Source organism: Danio aesculapii, chromosome 19 (assembly GCF_903798145.1).
Source record: "Danio aesculapii chromosome 19, fDanAes4.1, whole genome shotgun sequence".
Classification (NCBI taxonomy): domain Eukaryota; kingdom Metazoa; phylum Chordata; class Actinopteri; order Cypriniformes; family Danionidae; genus Danio; species Danio aesculapii.
The window spans coordinates 1,998,389-2,015,696 of record NC_079453.1 but is presented as its reverse complement, the minus strand read 5'-3'; the positions used below and the strand labels follow the sequence as shown (position 1 = coordinate 2,015,696).

Genomic DNA, 17,308 nt, shown 5'->3' with positions numbered 1-17,308 from the left:
TTTGTTTATAAATTGAATTCGTATATTTATTGGTATAGGCCTTTGACATTTGGCAAAGGGACGACCAATGAAAACTAGTGTTTGGGCTAATTTGGGTACATTTATGTTCCTGAAGAACGCTGATTATTGTACACTGTCCCTGTGAAAAAAACCCCCGTCTATATCTGGGACTGACCTGCAGGATCTGCTTGGGTTTAAAACACAGAAATGGCAGATGGAGGTCGAGGTTGATGACAGGTCGATCCACATCCAGTTTAGAGGGAAGCTCAATCTGAAGCGGTCTGAGATTAAACACCTAAAAAACCAGCAAGGAAACAGGTGAACTGAAAGAAATCGCACGGCTAAAAACACTTGTAATAATGCAGGCTTTTGCAATCAGACTAATGACTCATTACAGAACTGCAGCTGCATTTCAAGCATTTTCCGTTCAAATTTCCTTAAACTGGAATGGCATACAACAAATGTTTAATATACAGTAAACTGAACTCATTATTAATGTAAAATAATGTAAAATGTGATCGTGAACATTTGATTATGTTACTTACTGTTAAACATTTTAAACCACTAACAGCTGACCGTAAATGAGTTCACAATAACCCGGTTGACAGTAATAGAGTTGATGGTAACCAGGTCGACGTAACAGAGTTGACGTTAACCGGCTCGACGATAACAGAATTGATGGTGACGGTAACTGGGTTGACGGTAAAAGAGTTCATGTTGATGGTAACAGAACTGACGTAACAGAGTGGATAATGACGATAACAGAATTTATGGTAACCGTGTCGATGGTAACAAAGTTGACAGTGACAGTAACAGAACTGATATAACAGAGTTAACGGTGACAGAGTGGATGGTGATGGTAACAGAACTGACGTAACAGAGTGGATAATGACGATAACAGAATTTATGGTAACCGTGTCGATGGTAACAAAGTTGACAGTGACAGTAACAGAACTGATATAACAGAGTTAACGGTGACAGAGTGGATGGTGATGGTAACAGAACTGACGTAACAGAGTTGACGGTAACAGAGTTGAAGGTAACTGTGTTGATGGTAACAAAGTTGACAGTGACGGTAACAGAATTGATATAACAGAGTTGATGGTGATGGTAACAGAATTGACAGTGACGGTAACAGAATTGATATAACAGAGTTGATGGTGATGGTAACAGAGTTGACAGTGACGGTAACAGAATTGACATAAAAGAAATGACGATAACAGAATTGACATAACAGAGTTGACGGTGACAGAGTTGATGGTGACAGAAACAGAATTGACATAACAAAATTTATATAACAGAGTTGATGGTGACGGTAACAGAATTGACAAAAGAAATGACGATAACAGAATTGACGTAACAGAGTTAACGGTGACAGAGTGGATGGTGATGGTAACAGAACTGACGTAACAGAGTTGACGGTGACGGTAACAGAGTTGAAGGTAACTGTGTTGATGGTAACAAAGTTGACAGTGACGGTAACAGAATTGATATAACAGAGTTGATGGTGATGGTAACAGAGTTGACGGTGACGGTAACAGAATTGACATAAAAGAAATGATGATAACAGAATCGACATAACAGAGTTGATGGTGACGGTAACAGAATTGACATAACAAAATTTATATAACAGAGTTGATGGTGACGGTAACAGAATTGACATAACAAAATTTATATAACAGAGTTGATGGTGACGGTAACAGAACTGACGGTGACGGTAACAGAGTTGATGGTGACGGTAACAGAATTGACATAACAGAGTTGATAAAATAGAGTTGATGGTGACGGTAACAAGGTGACATAACAGAATTGATATAACAGAGTTGACAGTGACAGAGTTGATGGTGACGGTAACAGAATTGACATAAATGAAATTACGTAACAGAATTGACAGTGACGATAACAGAATTGATATAACAATGTTGATGGTGACTGTAACAGAATTGATTGTTACCGTCACCATCAACTCTGTCACCATCAACCCTGTTATATCAATTTTGTTATGTCAGTTCTGTTACCGTCACCATCAACTCTGTCACCATCAACCCTGTTATATCAATTTTGTTATGTCAGTTCTGTTACCGTCACCATCAACTGTGTCACAATCAAAAATTACATTTTTAGACAAATTTACTGCAATAACACATAATTAATCTACAATTTGGAGGATCCTAAACATTTTGTACGAATCAATGATGAAGACAAAAATTATTTATTAGACATTACTTATTTTTCAACAATATTTTTAATATGCTGAAAAAGAAAAACAGCACTTTGGAAAGAATCAAACTTTCACAGGAGGGCGAATTTTTAATAATTAAAAAAAGTTCCACAGACAAAGAAAGGTTAGCATTCGATATGCATGTGCACCGAACTGCAAAATGATGCCGTTTTCAAACACTTTAATTGACATTAATGTAATTGACAGAAAATTTAACAAAAGTTTTGCGCAGATTTGTGTAGTGTTGTATAAAGCGGCTCACCACATGCAGTGGTCCAGAAGGAGGGATGGGCACCAGCGCCAGTTTGGCAGAAAACTCCTTCACCTGCTCCTCAAAGTCAGACACACGGGATGTCTTCATCTGGAACAGAAAACTACAACAGCAGAGGAATAAAACACTCATAACAAACACGTCACTCCATGTTGAGGATAAAGACTAGTATGGACAGCAGTCTTACCAGGACAGACAGTCTCTGAGGGCGTTATAATAGGGATATTTGGAGATCACACATATGCTGAATGTGGTGTACAGACGCTTGTGTTCGTTGGATCGATGGCCGTTTGCATAAATCACATTATCTTGCTGGAATTACAACGACACAAGAATGACAGATTAATTTCTGAATACTTTTTATTTAATACTTTTACTCAGTAACGATGCATTAACTTAAAAGTGACAAAGTACATGTTTGGTACTCTCACACTCATACACTACAGCTAATTTAGTTAGTACACAATTCCCCTAAAGTGCATGTGTTTGGACAGTGGGAGAAACTGGAGCACCTAGAGGAAAAAATCACGCCAACATGGGGAGAAAATTATCCACATAGAAATGCCAACTGACCTAGCCGGGACTCGAATCAGCGACCTTTTTGTTTTGAGGCCACAGTGCTAAACACTGAGCCACCCCATGAGAAACAACTGTGTGTCAAATAAATGCTGTGAATATTCATTCACAGTGGTGTGGCGTAAAGCACACCAGCAAGTGCACTTCAAAATGGCGGAAGAAAAATAAAATAAAGTCTTTGAAGTGGCCTAGTCAAAGTCCTGACCTGAATCCAATTGAGTTGCAACGGCATGACCTTAAAAAGGCAGTTCATGCTCGAAAACCCACAAATGTAGCTGATTTACAACAATTCTGCAAAGATAAGCGGCCCAAAAATCCTACACAGTGCTGTAACAGACTTACTGACAGTTGTCAAAAATGCTTAATTGCAGTTAAGTGACAAACATGCAAAAAAAATAGAAATCAGTAAGGAGGCAAACACTTTTTCACACAACTGTATCTAAGCATCCTGAAAAATAAATAAATTCTTAAGCGTAAAATGTTTCTTGATCATCAAATGATCATATCAGAAGGATCAGTCAAACTAAACCAGACTTTCTTCAGAACAAAAACATATAGAAAATACTGGGACAATTTTCCAGCTTTATTAAACTGCATTTGGTAAATATTTGAAAAAATAATAAATAAATAAATAAATTCACGACAGAATAAATAATAATTTTGCTTTCAACTGTAAATGTATGTTTGTCTTGTTATATTCATAATAAAAATGAATATTGATAGTTAAATATTTAGGATCAGTAAATATATTAGTTATTAACAGTGTAAATGATGTCTCCAGATGTCTCACCTGTACAGGTCTGCAGTACTGAGCGACCACACCATGAGTCTGATTCCCGAACACATCCGTGAACACGAGGAAGTGATACGAGTCTTCTCTGCTCTCATTGGTGATTCTCAACCCATCTGATCAGTAAAGGACGAAATTTGCAAATTAGGCAGTTAAGTAAAAGTACACACACCCTAATAAAACATTACTCCATTATTCACATAACAGTACCCAATCGTAATGTCTGATCATTTCAATCAGTGAGTTGTTTACCTGAGACTCACTCTGAACAGATCATTTGAGTCAGTGAATTGTTTACTGTAGACACATGCTGCATCCCAATTCGCATACTATCCGTCCTAAATAGTATTTGAAAGTAGAATTAGTATGTCCCAAATCGTAGTGTGTTGAAAAGAGTATGCCTGTTCCTGTATGGTTTACTATTTCCGGTAAAAACTCGAAGTGTAGAAGCGTCCATACTCTAACTGCTGTTATTATCCACAATACATTGCGCGTAGGACGCGAATTCGATTTAGAACTACAAACGCGGGTGAAAAGTGTAAACAAACTACAAATATGATGGATGTGCGAGACCAACCGTCAAGTAGAGAGGCTTCGGTTAAGATGTTTGTATGACTGTTAATTAATATCTAGCCCACGGGAACATGTTTTAATCACGTTTTCTGTGTTATATTTCATCTGCAACAACATTTCTGAACTTATATAAAGACGTGTTTGGACATTAACGTCTGAATGCAGAATTATCCAAACACCTGAGGAGATTTCTCTGCATGAAAGACTCGTGAATGAGAGATTAACTTGCTGCTGCTGCTTCTCCAATAAGGTAGGAATTTAAATATGGATGATGTGTGGATGATTGACAGGGCTCGTAACTAAGCAACACAACGATCTGTTAACGAGGAAGTAGTATGTCCCAAAAGCTTGCATACTCTTCTATTACACACTCAAAAGTGTGTACTTTTCCTTCACAAAAAAAAGTACATACTTTTAGGGTGTAGTACAAGTATGCGAAGTGGGACGCAGCATCACTCTAAACGGATCATTTGAATCAGTGAATCGTTTACTGGAGACAAGCTCTGAATATATCATTTGAATCAGAGAGTTGTTAACTCATTCACAAACATCAGTCCAATTCACAAAATAATTGTTCAGTGCAATTTGTGAACCGATTTAACAGGTTAACTGATCAAATTCAGCTCTTTAACTATTTCCCTTCACCCATTTCTCCTGTCCAAAATAACAAAAAGGAAAGTCATATAAGTTCCTCCAGTTTTGAACATTCAGGAGCTGTAGTGGAGTAAAAATAATTGGTTACCACAGTTCACCCCAGCATCTGACTTACAACAAAGCATCTATGTGAGCATGTCGGTCATTATGAGTGTGTTAGGACGAGGTATGTGTGTGTTTTACCAGGGAAGCAGAGCTGTGGCAGGGCGATCAGATCAATGTTCTGCGGGACGCTCAGATCTTCAGATTCACTGGCTCTGCTGGAGTCACTGACGGCAGACACAGGACGCTCTCTCTTCTTCTTCTTGAAGGAGCGTCTCTTCTGGACTCTGCTGAAGGCGGGAGCCACGTCCTGATTCACGGCGCCGTTACAGGAGCGTTCCTTCGTCACAAATGGCGGAGCGTAAACCTGTAGCACCTCCGCCTCCACCAGCACATCTGCATCTTTACCCTGTATGAGAGGTTACAAAAGCAAGAGTTATAAAAGAGAGTTAAAAAAGCTATATATATATATATATATATATATATATATATATATATATATATATATATATATATATATATATATATATATATATATATATATATATATATTCTGCAATAACAGCACTCCTACAGCCTTTCACTACACTACTCACTACAGTTTGATAAATATTGCAGCTGTTGGACAACATAATGTACATTTGAGGCTTATTAGGTGAGAATGTAGTTGTTTAAATTGCAACTACGCAGTTTATTTATAAGGATAGTGCCTATTTTAAATATGTAATTTCAGAGATTCAGCTCATTGGCAGCCATTAGCCTGTCATTGAACAGAGCTAAGGCGGTTGATGTTCCACCACAAGATGGCGACAAAGACCACATAATATGTCATTAGAAGAGAAAACTCAGCTTTAAATCAAACTACAGCTGATCAAATCATTATAAATCTGGTAAGTGACTTTATAAGTCAATCTCACTCTTTTGGATGTTATCGTACTGTATTTACACCATAGTAATCTGGTAGTGTTTGCTTTTCTTTGGCTTTTTCGGGGTTAATTATTGTCACATCCAGATTGCAACAGAGAAATACTTGGAAATCTCTGTAGATTTCATGCCATTCAGCCTTTTTATCTTAAAATGTCAGCAAAATCACCTGTTTTGTCATCATTTTAGACATTACGCTAGAGAATCATTCAAACACTAGCTCTAAAGTGACGTTTGAGCAACGGTTTCTGCTGTTTTGACGGTCAGCTGCAGATGTGAATGAATGGCAGAAGAAAGTATTTCCTCAATCAAAAGGATTTTTGAGACTCTTCATGTTTGATTTTCTTTTTTTATACACACAATTATGCAGCTGAACTGTTGTATAAATGCAATTTACACTTGTAGCAGTGCGATATGGCTGTATACTTATTGTCACTGGTGGGACACTAAGGCACTTGGCCTGAGGCCTCGAGCCAATGCACGCCTCCCACTAGTGCCGATATACAGCCATATCGCACTGCTACTCGTATGATATTGCTCATATATAGACACACACACATAATATATTGGATATAAATCATCTAATTAGAGATTTTATGCATGTTATACAGATATTATAATGTGTATTTAAATGTATAAATTTTACGAAATATATAAAATAAACATAAAAATACAATATGTACATAAAATCATACATAGAAAATTGTGTATGTATATATATATATATATATATATATATATATATATATATATATATATATATATATATATATAAATAAATAAATAAATAAATAAATAAATAAATATGTATATATATATATATATATATATATAAATAAATAAATATATATATATATAAATAAATATAAATAAATAAATAAATATAAAAATAAATATAAATAAATAAATATATAAATATATAAATAAATATAAATAAATAAATAACAACAACACTTGAACTGATTTTGCTTGTAAAATGCTGTAATAGGCAGTGTTCAGTGTTCTTACAGGGCACAGCTCCTTCAGACGCTCGTTTGACACTCCGAGCAGCACACAGGCCTCCAGCAGACCACACGGCACATTATCAGCCATCAGCTTCTGTCCAGCTCACGTCCACCACTGATCATCCAGCAAAAATACAGCCTTCACTCTTCATTTTGCAGCTCCATTGAGGCTCTTCAAATGCTGCTGAAAATATAAGAAATACTTAAAGGGCTCCGATTATGACTTTAATAAGATGTAAAATAAGTCTTTTGGGTTTCCAGAATATGTCTGTGAAGTTGCAGCTCAAAAACTCCTTCAGATCATTTACTGTATTATACCCTGCCGAAAATGTCAATTTTGGGGAATTGTAGCAGCTTTTGTTTTTTAAAGGGGACCTCTTATGCCCCTTAATAAACATTGTGAAATAAGTTGGAAGCCAAATAGCTTCCAAATATTGATTTTGCATCATAGGTGCCCTTTTAAAAACATCTATAATAATCAGTAGTTCATACAAAAAATGCCCTATGAGTTTCTTTCTTCTGGTAAAACACAAATACATTTGACATGCATTGATCCACTGACATGCATCATGAAAAATATGTAAGTCAATGTCTGCTGCTTTCCAGAAGTGAATATGAAATGATCATTTTGTACAGCTCTATGCATTTATAGTCCACAGCATCAACTGTTGACTGTAGGTGTGCTTATACAATAGATGCTTCAGTCACTCCAGTGCAACACACACACTCTGGTTTTCATGAGTTCTGAGCCAAAGCGATGGCTGAAGTCCTAAATACAGAGACAGCATTCATTCTGCTGGACTGAAGCTTCACAAAGACGTCAGACCAGTCGGGATAGGGAAAACACAAGGAGAGTTTGTCATTCTTCAGCACATACCTCTTTCTGGTTAGTTTTACAGCAGACTGCAATCAACACTGTCTGCTCCTAAACCTTTATGGTCGTCTTTTTAATCATACAGTTACATTTTTGTGTTCAATAAAAAGAGTCACAAGTTTGTGGTTTCAGATTTTTAACCTCCAATGAATGCATATTCAAAACAAATGCATATATGTAGAAATATGATGTAGTGTATTTTTATATATTATACATTTTATATAAATGATACATTTTGAATTGTAATAAATTCTATTTTTTATGTTTTTGAAGAAGTCTTTTATGCTTATTAAAAATGCATTTATTTTATAAAGAAGAAATGCAGTAAAATTATTAAATATAATATTATAAAATTGAATACACATTCAGCCTATCAGAATGATTTCTGAAGTATCATGCGGCACAGAAGATTGTCATGATGCTGAAAATTTGGCATTAAACCAAATGTTTAAATTGCATTTTAAAACATATCACAAGTAATTTTAAATAATTAAATTTTTTATTTTGATAATTAGCATAATTTAAACATATTTAACTCTTTATACAACTAAACTTTTACCTCAATTCTTAATAGTGAGGAAAATCTAACGTTCTATGTCAACAGCTCAACTTATCAAGATAATACAGTAAAACAATTTAATATAAATGTCAATTAAAATAATTTTTATATTTAAATAAGTACTGCGATTAATAATAATAATAATAATAATAAGCGATTAAATACATCCAAAATAAAAGTTCATATTTACAAAATATATTTGTGCATACTGTATATTTTTGAGTGTGAATATGCATGATTGTATTTGTTTATATATATATATATATATATATATATATATATATATATATATATATATATATATATATATATATATATATATATATATATATATATATATAACACAAAGTATAATAAATATATTTATTCTGTATTTATTTCTATATACATAATTATACAAAGTACACACAAATATAGTTTGTAAATATGAACTTTGGATGCGATTAATGGCGATTATATTATGTAAATGAAAACTTTTGTCTTGGATGGGATGAATAATTTGACAACATATTTGCATATATTAAAAATCAAATCAGAATGATTTCTGAAGCATCATGAGACACTAACGATGCTAAAACGCTTTAAATAAATTACATTTAGATAAATATCACAATAAAAACAGCTATATAAAAATATAATATTAATATTTCGCATTTTAACTCTTATTTTTACCAAATAATCAGTAAGCATAAGAGACTTTACCATAAAACATTATTTAACGGTTTACACATAACGCTAGCCTCACACTGTTTAAACAAACTTTCACCTTAATTCTTAATATTGAGGAAAAGTTCAATTTGTCAACAGCTCAACACAACAATACTAAACAAAGACAAAAATTAAGTTATAAACAGCTGGATTTTGCCCAAGATGTGAAATTTCATGCACTAGTTCACATCAGATCTCACTTTCTGACAGTAATAAGCACATTTACAAACGAAACTGAAGGAAAAACGCCCAAGAAGTTGTTCAAAAGCGCATATAATCAGTTGTTATACTGATTAAACGCATGTATATGCCCTGTTTCAGACGTATGTATAATATAATGAAAGTTAAATGACTTTTCCATGATTAAAAAATCAAAACAATGCAGCAGGAGAAACAAATGTGCATTCCAACACAACGAAGAGGAGAGTAAACAAACCTTCAGTGTCCGCTGCTGAGGCTCCGTCACACTATAATGATCCTGAGGAAAACTACGGCTGAAAGGGAACAAATAAAGCGCTTTTGTTGATGTAGGTCAGACTCAGCTACAGTAAACGCCTAATTATGATCATAAACACATTGTAGACTAGTCGCCAAACTCTTTCTGAACGAATGAAACCCACAAACTAAATCGCTGAACCAGTACAGGTGGCAAAAAACGAACAAACTTTACTAATGAAGAGACTTGGCTCATTGATTTTAATAACGTAATTTTAGTCGTTGCTTAGAAACTTCTTTGAAGTGTCCAATCAGAATACCTCATTAATATTAATATTTCCTGCCGTCACTTTATAACAACACGCCGATTCGCTGATTTAATTAGCACCCGCCTTTACGACCAATCAGATACAGCTAAAAGATGAACGTCACTCTATATACTTAATATTCAAAAGCCAATACAGTCATCATGGTAGAATTCGTAACGTTTTATATATATTTAAATAGGAATAAAAAGCATCTGGATTACATTTCAAAGCCTCTTCGCAATATTTCGCGATTAAGTATCTTAAAGTACGTCTAAAAGTATTTTAAAATTAACCAATTCAGCGTTTATCGACAGTAAGTGCAATGTATTTAATTTTTCACTACACGTATATACGAACTATGTCTTAATTTTAAACGCAAAGCGCCACCTGGTGACAAAAGAGAAAGATTTTAATATAATAATTATATTAATAATTAAAGAAATAATTAAAGAAAACCACTTAATTATATTATTTGGATTTTTTTTCTGGTACATCATCATTGTTTTTATCATAATAAAGCCTTGCTATGTTTTAAAATAGGGTAATATTTTAATGTGAGGTCATTAATTCACCTTGTAAATATGAATATTCATTATAAGATTTCATTGCAAGCAATCACAACTAAAACACACACCCTGATTAAACATATAATAAAACATAATGAAAAGTCAAACTAAACAGTGCACAATGAACTGAACATTCACTCATTTTCCTTCAGCTTAGTCACTGTAATCATCAGGAGTCGCCACAGCAGAATGAACCGCTAATTATTCTAGCATGTTTTACACAGCGGATGCCCTTCCAGCTGCAACCCGGTACTGGGAAACACCCATACACACATCACTCAAACACTACAGCCAATAGTTCATCAATTCCCCTATAGCGCATGTGTTTGGACTGTGGGGGAAACCGGAGCACCCGGAGGAAATCCACGCCAACACAGGGAGAACATGCAAACTCCACACAGAAATGCCAACTGACCCAGCCGGGACTCGAATCAGTGACCTTCTTGCTGTGATATAACAGTGCTAACCACTGAGACGCCATGTCACCATGAACTGAACATTTAATACTCGAATATTATTAAAAAATAACAATATTATGAATGAAAATCACTTTTATTAAGTCAAGTTAAACAAAAAAGTTTCTCACCTGTTAATAAAATCATAAACATTTACACATTATAAAAACACACCAAAATACAAATTCTTCCAACATAAAACACATGTTAGTCTGCAAATAGAGAAAATTCAAGTTATAAATGTTTCCCAAAGATGTGTGTTCTTCTGCGATGTCAATTTTTGATCCAAAATGAGTTCAAATCCGCCTTTCCTGAAGCCGTCCGGTCGGGATTTAATCCATAAAGTGTTGCAACTTAAAATAAATGAGCAGAAATGAGCATAAATAAAGACAAAATTAAAATCTCTATATCAAAACAAACATCGGCATCCACATTAAAAACACGAAACCATGAAGAGGGGAATATATAAGGTAATGAATGTTCTGGTACAATATTGTGGAAGTTTGTTTCTACCATGAAAAAAAAATTCTAATAAAAATGTAACTTTAATCGCACAATTCTGACCTGTTATTTAATTTTAAGGTTTTATGTTCCAGTTTTTGGACATCTGAAGTTTGGAGAAAAACATCTTAATTAAGGGTCAATGTCTTACAATTCTGGGAAGAAAAAAACCCCTGAGAGGATGATTTTAAACTGCAGCGGAAAAAAAAGTCACTCAAAACTCTGAGATTTTAAACTCAGAAACCAATAAAATCTTGGAATTGTGAGTAAAATCATATTTACTAGATGTAAAATTAGAATTTTAAGATTAAAAACTAAATCGTAAACTCAGAATTCGCCAAAAAAGTCTTCCAAGATTGTAAAATAAAAACTTCAAAACAAAAACCCAAAATCTCGAAATATGAACACGTAATTATGAGATTCAAGCCAAGAATTACAGAGACATAAACTCCAAAAATGACTTGAGAATTTCAGGCTGAAAACTTAAAATGCCAATATATCCACTAAAACATTTGATATGGAAACTCAGAATTCCAAGATATACACTTAGAAAACACTAAAAACTCATAAAAACTGGGTAAAATCGTATTTCCTAGATGTGAACTCAAAATTTCCACAAATGAACTAAGACTTCAGAGATGTAACATTACATTCAAAGCAAACGTCTGAATTGCAGGACATTAACGTTCAATTCCAAGACATGAACTCAGAATTCAGAGACTTTAAGATAAAAACTAAGAAGTCTGAGATGTGAACTCAAAATGCCATTTATGGATGTAAAATAAACATTGCTAAACATAGAAAACATCAGAATTTCGAGACACAAAGTTAAAACTTTACTATAAAAACAAAGACTTTGAGATCTAAATTCAGAATTTTATAAAAAAAACAAACAAACAAACAAAGGCTTCCAAGATGTAAAATGAACATTTCAAAACAAAAACTTAGACTCTCAAAATATAATCTCACAATTATGAGAAATAAGCCAAAGTCCAAAACATAAACACCTTGAGATATAAGCTCAGAATTCCAGGTTGTAAACTTATAATTCTAATATATAAACACTAAGAATTACATCAAAATAAACTCAGAATCATACTTATTTCTCTGAATTCTGTGTTTAAATCTCACAATTAATGTACTGCTAATCATGAGATCTGTGAGAAGCACTGAGATTATGAGATAAGAAAAGTCTGAACTGCGAGATAATAAAATCCCCATCACCTTTTCCATGCTTTTAATCTTCAAACTATATAGACTCAGTATGTTTCCAGTATCTGTATATGGTCTTTAAGGCGATACTACATCTGTCCTATATATATATATATATATATATATATATATATATATATATATATATATATATATATATATATATATATATATATATATATATATATATATATATATATATATAGCAATTTTAAGTTTACATCCTGTAATTCTGAGCTTATATCTCACAATTGTGCGCATATATATTTAATTTAAAGTACTGTTAATTGTGAGACGAACAAAAAATTGCACATTTCTGACATTTTCTCTCAGAACGATTGTAAAAAGTCTGAATTGTGAGATAATAAAATCACATTTTTCACGCTTTTAACCATTAACCTATATAGACTCAGTATGTTTACAGTATCTGTATAAGTTCTTTATGGTGATACTACTTTCTTCGATCTGCTAATGACGCTGTCGATGAGAAGCTCATGTCCTCTTCATTACCGTCGCACATAAAAATTAACAAAGACTTCCAAGATGAAAAAAAAATACAAATCTCACAATGAGAAATAAACTACTTACAAGACTTAAAAACCTTAAGATATAAGTTCTGAATTCCAGGATATAAACATCAGAATTACAACAAAACAAACTCAAAATCATACTTCTTTCTCTGAACTCGATGCTTAAATCAGACTATTGACGTACTGCTAATTTTGAGATCTGAGAGAAGCACTGAGATTGTGAGATAATTAAAGTCTGAATTGTGAGATAATAAAATCCCCATCAATCTATAAAGACTCAGTATGTTTCCAGTATCTGTATATGGTCTCTAAGGCGATACTACATTTGTCCAATATATAAATCCGAATTCTGAGTTTACATCCTGGATTTCTGAGCTTATATCTAATAATTGTGTGCATGTATATATATATATATATACTTATTTCTCCGAACTCTATTTAAATCTCACAATTAACGCACTACTTATAGTGAGATCTGTGAGAAGCACTGAGATTATGAGATAATAAAACTCTGAATTGCGACATAATAAAAATCCCTATAAAATTTCCATGTATTTAACCTTCAAACTATAAACACTCAGTATGTTTCCAGTCTCTGTATATGGTCTTTAGGGCGACGCTACATTTATCCAATATTTAAATCTGAATTCTGAGTTTATATCCTGGATTTCTGAGCTTATATCTCATAATTACGCGTATATATATATATATATATATATATATATATATATATATATATATATATATATATATATATATATATATATATATATATATATATATATATATATATATATATCTCGTAGAGTTATACTTATTTCTCCGAAGTCTATTTAAATCTCGCAATTAAAGTACTGCTAATTGTGAGATGAACAAAAAATTGCAAATTGCTGACGTTTTTCCTCAGAACAGCGATTAAAAAAGTCTGAATTGTGAAATATTAAAATCCCCATCATCTTCTCCAGACTCATTACGTTTCCAGTGTTTGTACATGGTCTGAATGGCGACTCTACATTCGTCCATCCACTAATGACGCTGACGATGATGAAGATGAAGATGTGAAGCTCATGTCCTCTTCATTAGCGCCACATGTGTCCACCAGACAGATCAGGCAGCTGGTGACGGGAAACGCTCGGACTTTACTGGACACCACCCATTTGTCAGTGTCGGTGTAATACTCCATGATGTGACCTAGACGCCCCACGCCCTGAAATCCAGCCAGAACGTAAATAACGGAGCCCACGGCCGCACACTTCACGGTCACGCCACGCCACGGCATCGGAGACGCCATCTTCCACTCGTTACTGCCGATCTCGTAGTATTCAACAGAGTCCAGACCGCCTGACAGAGAAAAACACCACCATTGCTGATCACAAACAGTGTAAACATTTATATTACGAGAGGCTCTTAATAGATCGGATTTTTAGTTTATGCTAATTTTTGCATTACCTCCTAGTAACCAGCAGATGTCCTCAGTGTGCTACTAGCGCATCTGACCAGTGAATCCAGCTTGTGTAACTTAATCTAATCAATCTAATCAAACTGTGAATTTAGCGACCGCAGTCAGTGTAATGGAATAAACATCACTAATTAATCAAATAAATTCTATTCGCTATTCATATTAATTATAAATGACAATTTCTGTGGATTTCTGCGTGCACTGATTCTGTCTGGGTCTACTGATTCTATGCTTTTTTTCTATTCCAGTGCTCTACTTTTACATCTTATTTATATGTAAACACATGCTTGACAGATAAGGTCTATTTGCAGGAAGCACGATAACTATAAATAAATGTATGACAATAAAAACATGTGTCCAGACTGATGAATAATAACAAAGTTGATTTTTAGTTTATGCTGTTTTATTTTTTGCATTACCCCTTTGTAACCAGCAGATGTCCTCAGTGTGCTACTAGCGCATCTGACCAGTGAATCCAGCTTGTGTAACTTAATCCAATCAAACAGTGAATTTAGCAATCGTACTCAGTGTAATGGAATAAAACATCACTAATTAAATGTTAATTATAAATAAATAATATTAATTATTTATATAAAATATGAATAAATTATAAACGATTATCTCTGTGGAGTTCTGCGTGCGCTGATTCTGTCTGGGCCAACTATACACAAATATAATAAACATCTTTTTACACAGAACGGGTTTGTACATTTTATTTCTATGTAAATGCATGCTTGACAGATAAGGCCTACTCACATTAAGCACAATAACTTGAAATAAAAATGTGTCCAGACTGATGAACGGTAACTTGATTTTTAGTTTATGCAGTTTTATTTTTTGCATTACCCCTTTGTAACCAGCAGATGTCCTCAGTGTGCTATTAGCACATCTGGACCAGTAAATCCAGCTCGTGTAACTTAATCCAAACAGTGAATTTAGCAATCGTAGTCAGTGTCATTGAATAAAACATCACTAATTAATTAAATAAAATGTTAATGTTAATATGAACTATTTATATTAAATATAAATAAATTATAAATGATCATCTCTGTGGAGTTCTGCGTGTGCTGATTCTGTCTAGGCCAACTATACACAAACAGAATAAACATCTATTTAGACAGAACGGATTTTTACATTCCAATGTACTATTTTTACACTTTATTTATTTGTAAACGCTTGCTTGACAGATATGGCCTACTCACATTAAGCACAATAACTATAAATAAAAATGTGTCCAGACTGATAAACGGTAACAGTGTTGATTTTTAGTTTATGCTGTTTTTTTTTTTTGCATTACCCCTTTGTAACCAGCAGATGTCCTCAGTGTGCTACTAGAGCATCTGACCGCTGAATCCATGTGTAACTTAATCAATCTGATCAAACAGTGAAGTCAACGTTAGCAGTCAGTGTAGCAGGTGAAAAAATCTATGCAAATTATTTTCTCCAGCATTTCCAAAGGAGGAAACACAAAGATACCGGAGGAGCTTTTCTTTTTATACATTAATTTGTTAGCCTGGCTTGCATAAATTCCATTTGTTTTGTATCATTATTTCTCGTGGTATAACCAGCTGTTTTCTAGATAGTCATTATCTTTAAATAATCTTTGAAAAGAGAGCTTAACATCAAGCAGAGCTTCTCCACAATGCCGCCTATAGCTTTAAAAGCTCTTTATATTTCAATGGTTTCTAACTGGTTGTCAGTGTTTTGTCGATTATTAGCTGGAAAAATAGTTCTGAAGTAATCCTAATGATATCTTTATCATCATAGCTGTCATCTGAACTCTGCTGTTGTATTTAAAAAAAAAGACTTGTAGTTTTAGTAACTAAGACTTATGTTAGCATTTATTTAGCGTACTGCTAATCTCTGTCAATTTCGAATGCTTCTTTTATCCTCAATTGTAAGTTACTCTGGATAAAAGCATCTGCTAAATGACCAAATCCAAATGTTTAACATCCAGAATGATTTTAAGAAAGAGGTTTTTATTGTTATCTTAATAATCATCCTGCTTAGTGAGTGAACGAGCCTTTACAATAGCATATAGCGTATTTTTAAGACATCTATTTCTTATTAAAATAATACTATTTGCTCAAGAAGTGTACTTATGAATACAAAACATACCCAGTGTGTTCTGTCCGCCGACGGCGTATATTCTTGAGTTTACAACCACCAGACCGTGATTCTTACGAGCCTCTCGCATCCCACACAGAACCCTCCATCTGACAGAAAACACACACATTATTGTTATTTACTTTCATTTGAAATAAAATAAAATATAAATATTAGAGGAAAAACTTGCACTTAAAAAGTTTAGAAAATGTAGAAATGTTTTACTTGTCAGCTTTGAAGTGAAATAAGCTAGAGTTGAAGCAATAATACTACTAAAGCCAAAGTTTAAATTAGAAATAATAACGTAAAGCTAATAAAAATTACAAAACAGTCGACACCAATAGCCTAGTGGTTTAGTGCGCTGACATATAGCACCATGGTGCTCCCGGCGACCCGAGTTCGATTCCCGGCTCGAGGTCCTTTGCCGACCCTTCCCCTCTCTCTGCTCCCTAATATTTCCTGTCAATGCTCTGCACTATTCTATCCATTAAAGGTTAAAAGCCCCTAAAAATTATTTTAAAAAATAATAATTACAAAACA

The 17,308-nt window shown here is 33.7% G+C and overlaps 2 protein-coding genes across 2 annotated transcripts in view; both read right to left on the bottom strand.

The window, feature by feature from the left end:
* The window catches only part of dennd3a (DENN/MADD domain containing 3a), a 65,797-nt gene extending 55,917 nt beyond the window's left edge, over positions 1 to 9,880 (bottom strand). Inside the window, 7 exon segments of the mRNA XM_056479366.1 lie at positions 176 to 295; positions 2,484 to 2,595; positions 2,680 to 2,804; positions 3,859 to 3,974; positions 5,269 to 5,536; positions 7,060 to 7,239; positions 9,633 to 9,880. Of these exon segments, the coding sequence (XP_056335341.1) occupies positions 176 to 295; positions 2,484 to 2,595; positions 2,680 to 2,804; positions 3,859 to 3,974; positions 5,269 to 5,536; positions 7,060 to 7,143 (825 nt within the window). The 5' untranslated portion in view covers positions 7,144 to 7,239; positions 9,633 to 9,880.
* Positions 9,881 to 14,006: 4,126 nt separating this feature from the next.
* Positions 14,007 to 17,308, bottom strand: part of klhl7 (kelch-like family member 7) — a 16,289-nt gene continuing 12,987 nt past the window's right edge. The window contains exons 10-11 of the mRNA XM_056480488.1: positions 16,781 to 16,878; positions 14,007 to 14,544 (exon numbers count right to left, since the gene is read on the bottom strand). Of these exons, the coding sequence (XP_056336463.1) occupies positions 14,213 to 14,544; positions 16,781 to 16,878 (430 nt within the window). The 3' untranslated portion in view covers positions 14,007 to 14,212. The remainder of the gene's footprint in view (positions 14,545 to 16,780; positions 16,879 to 17,308) is intronic.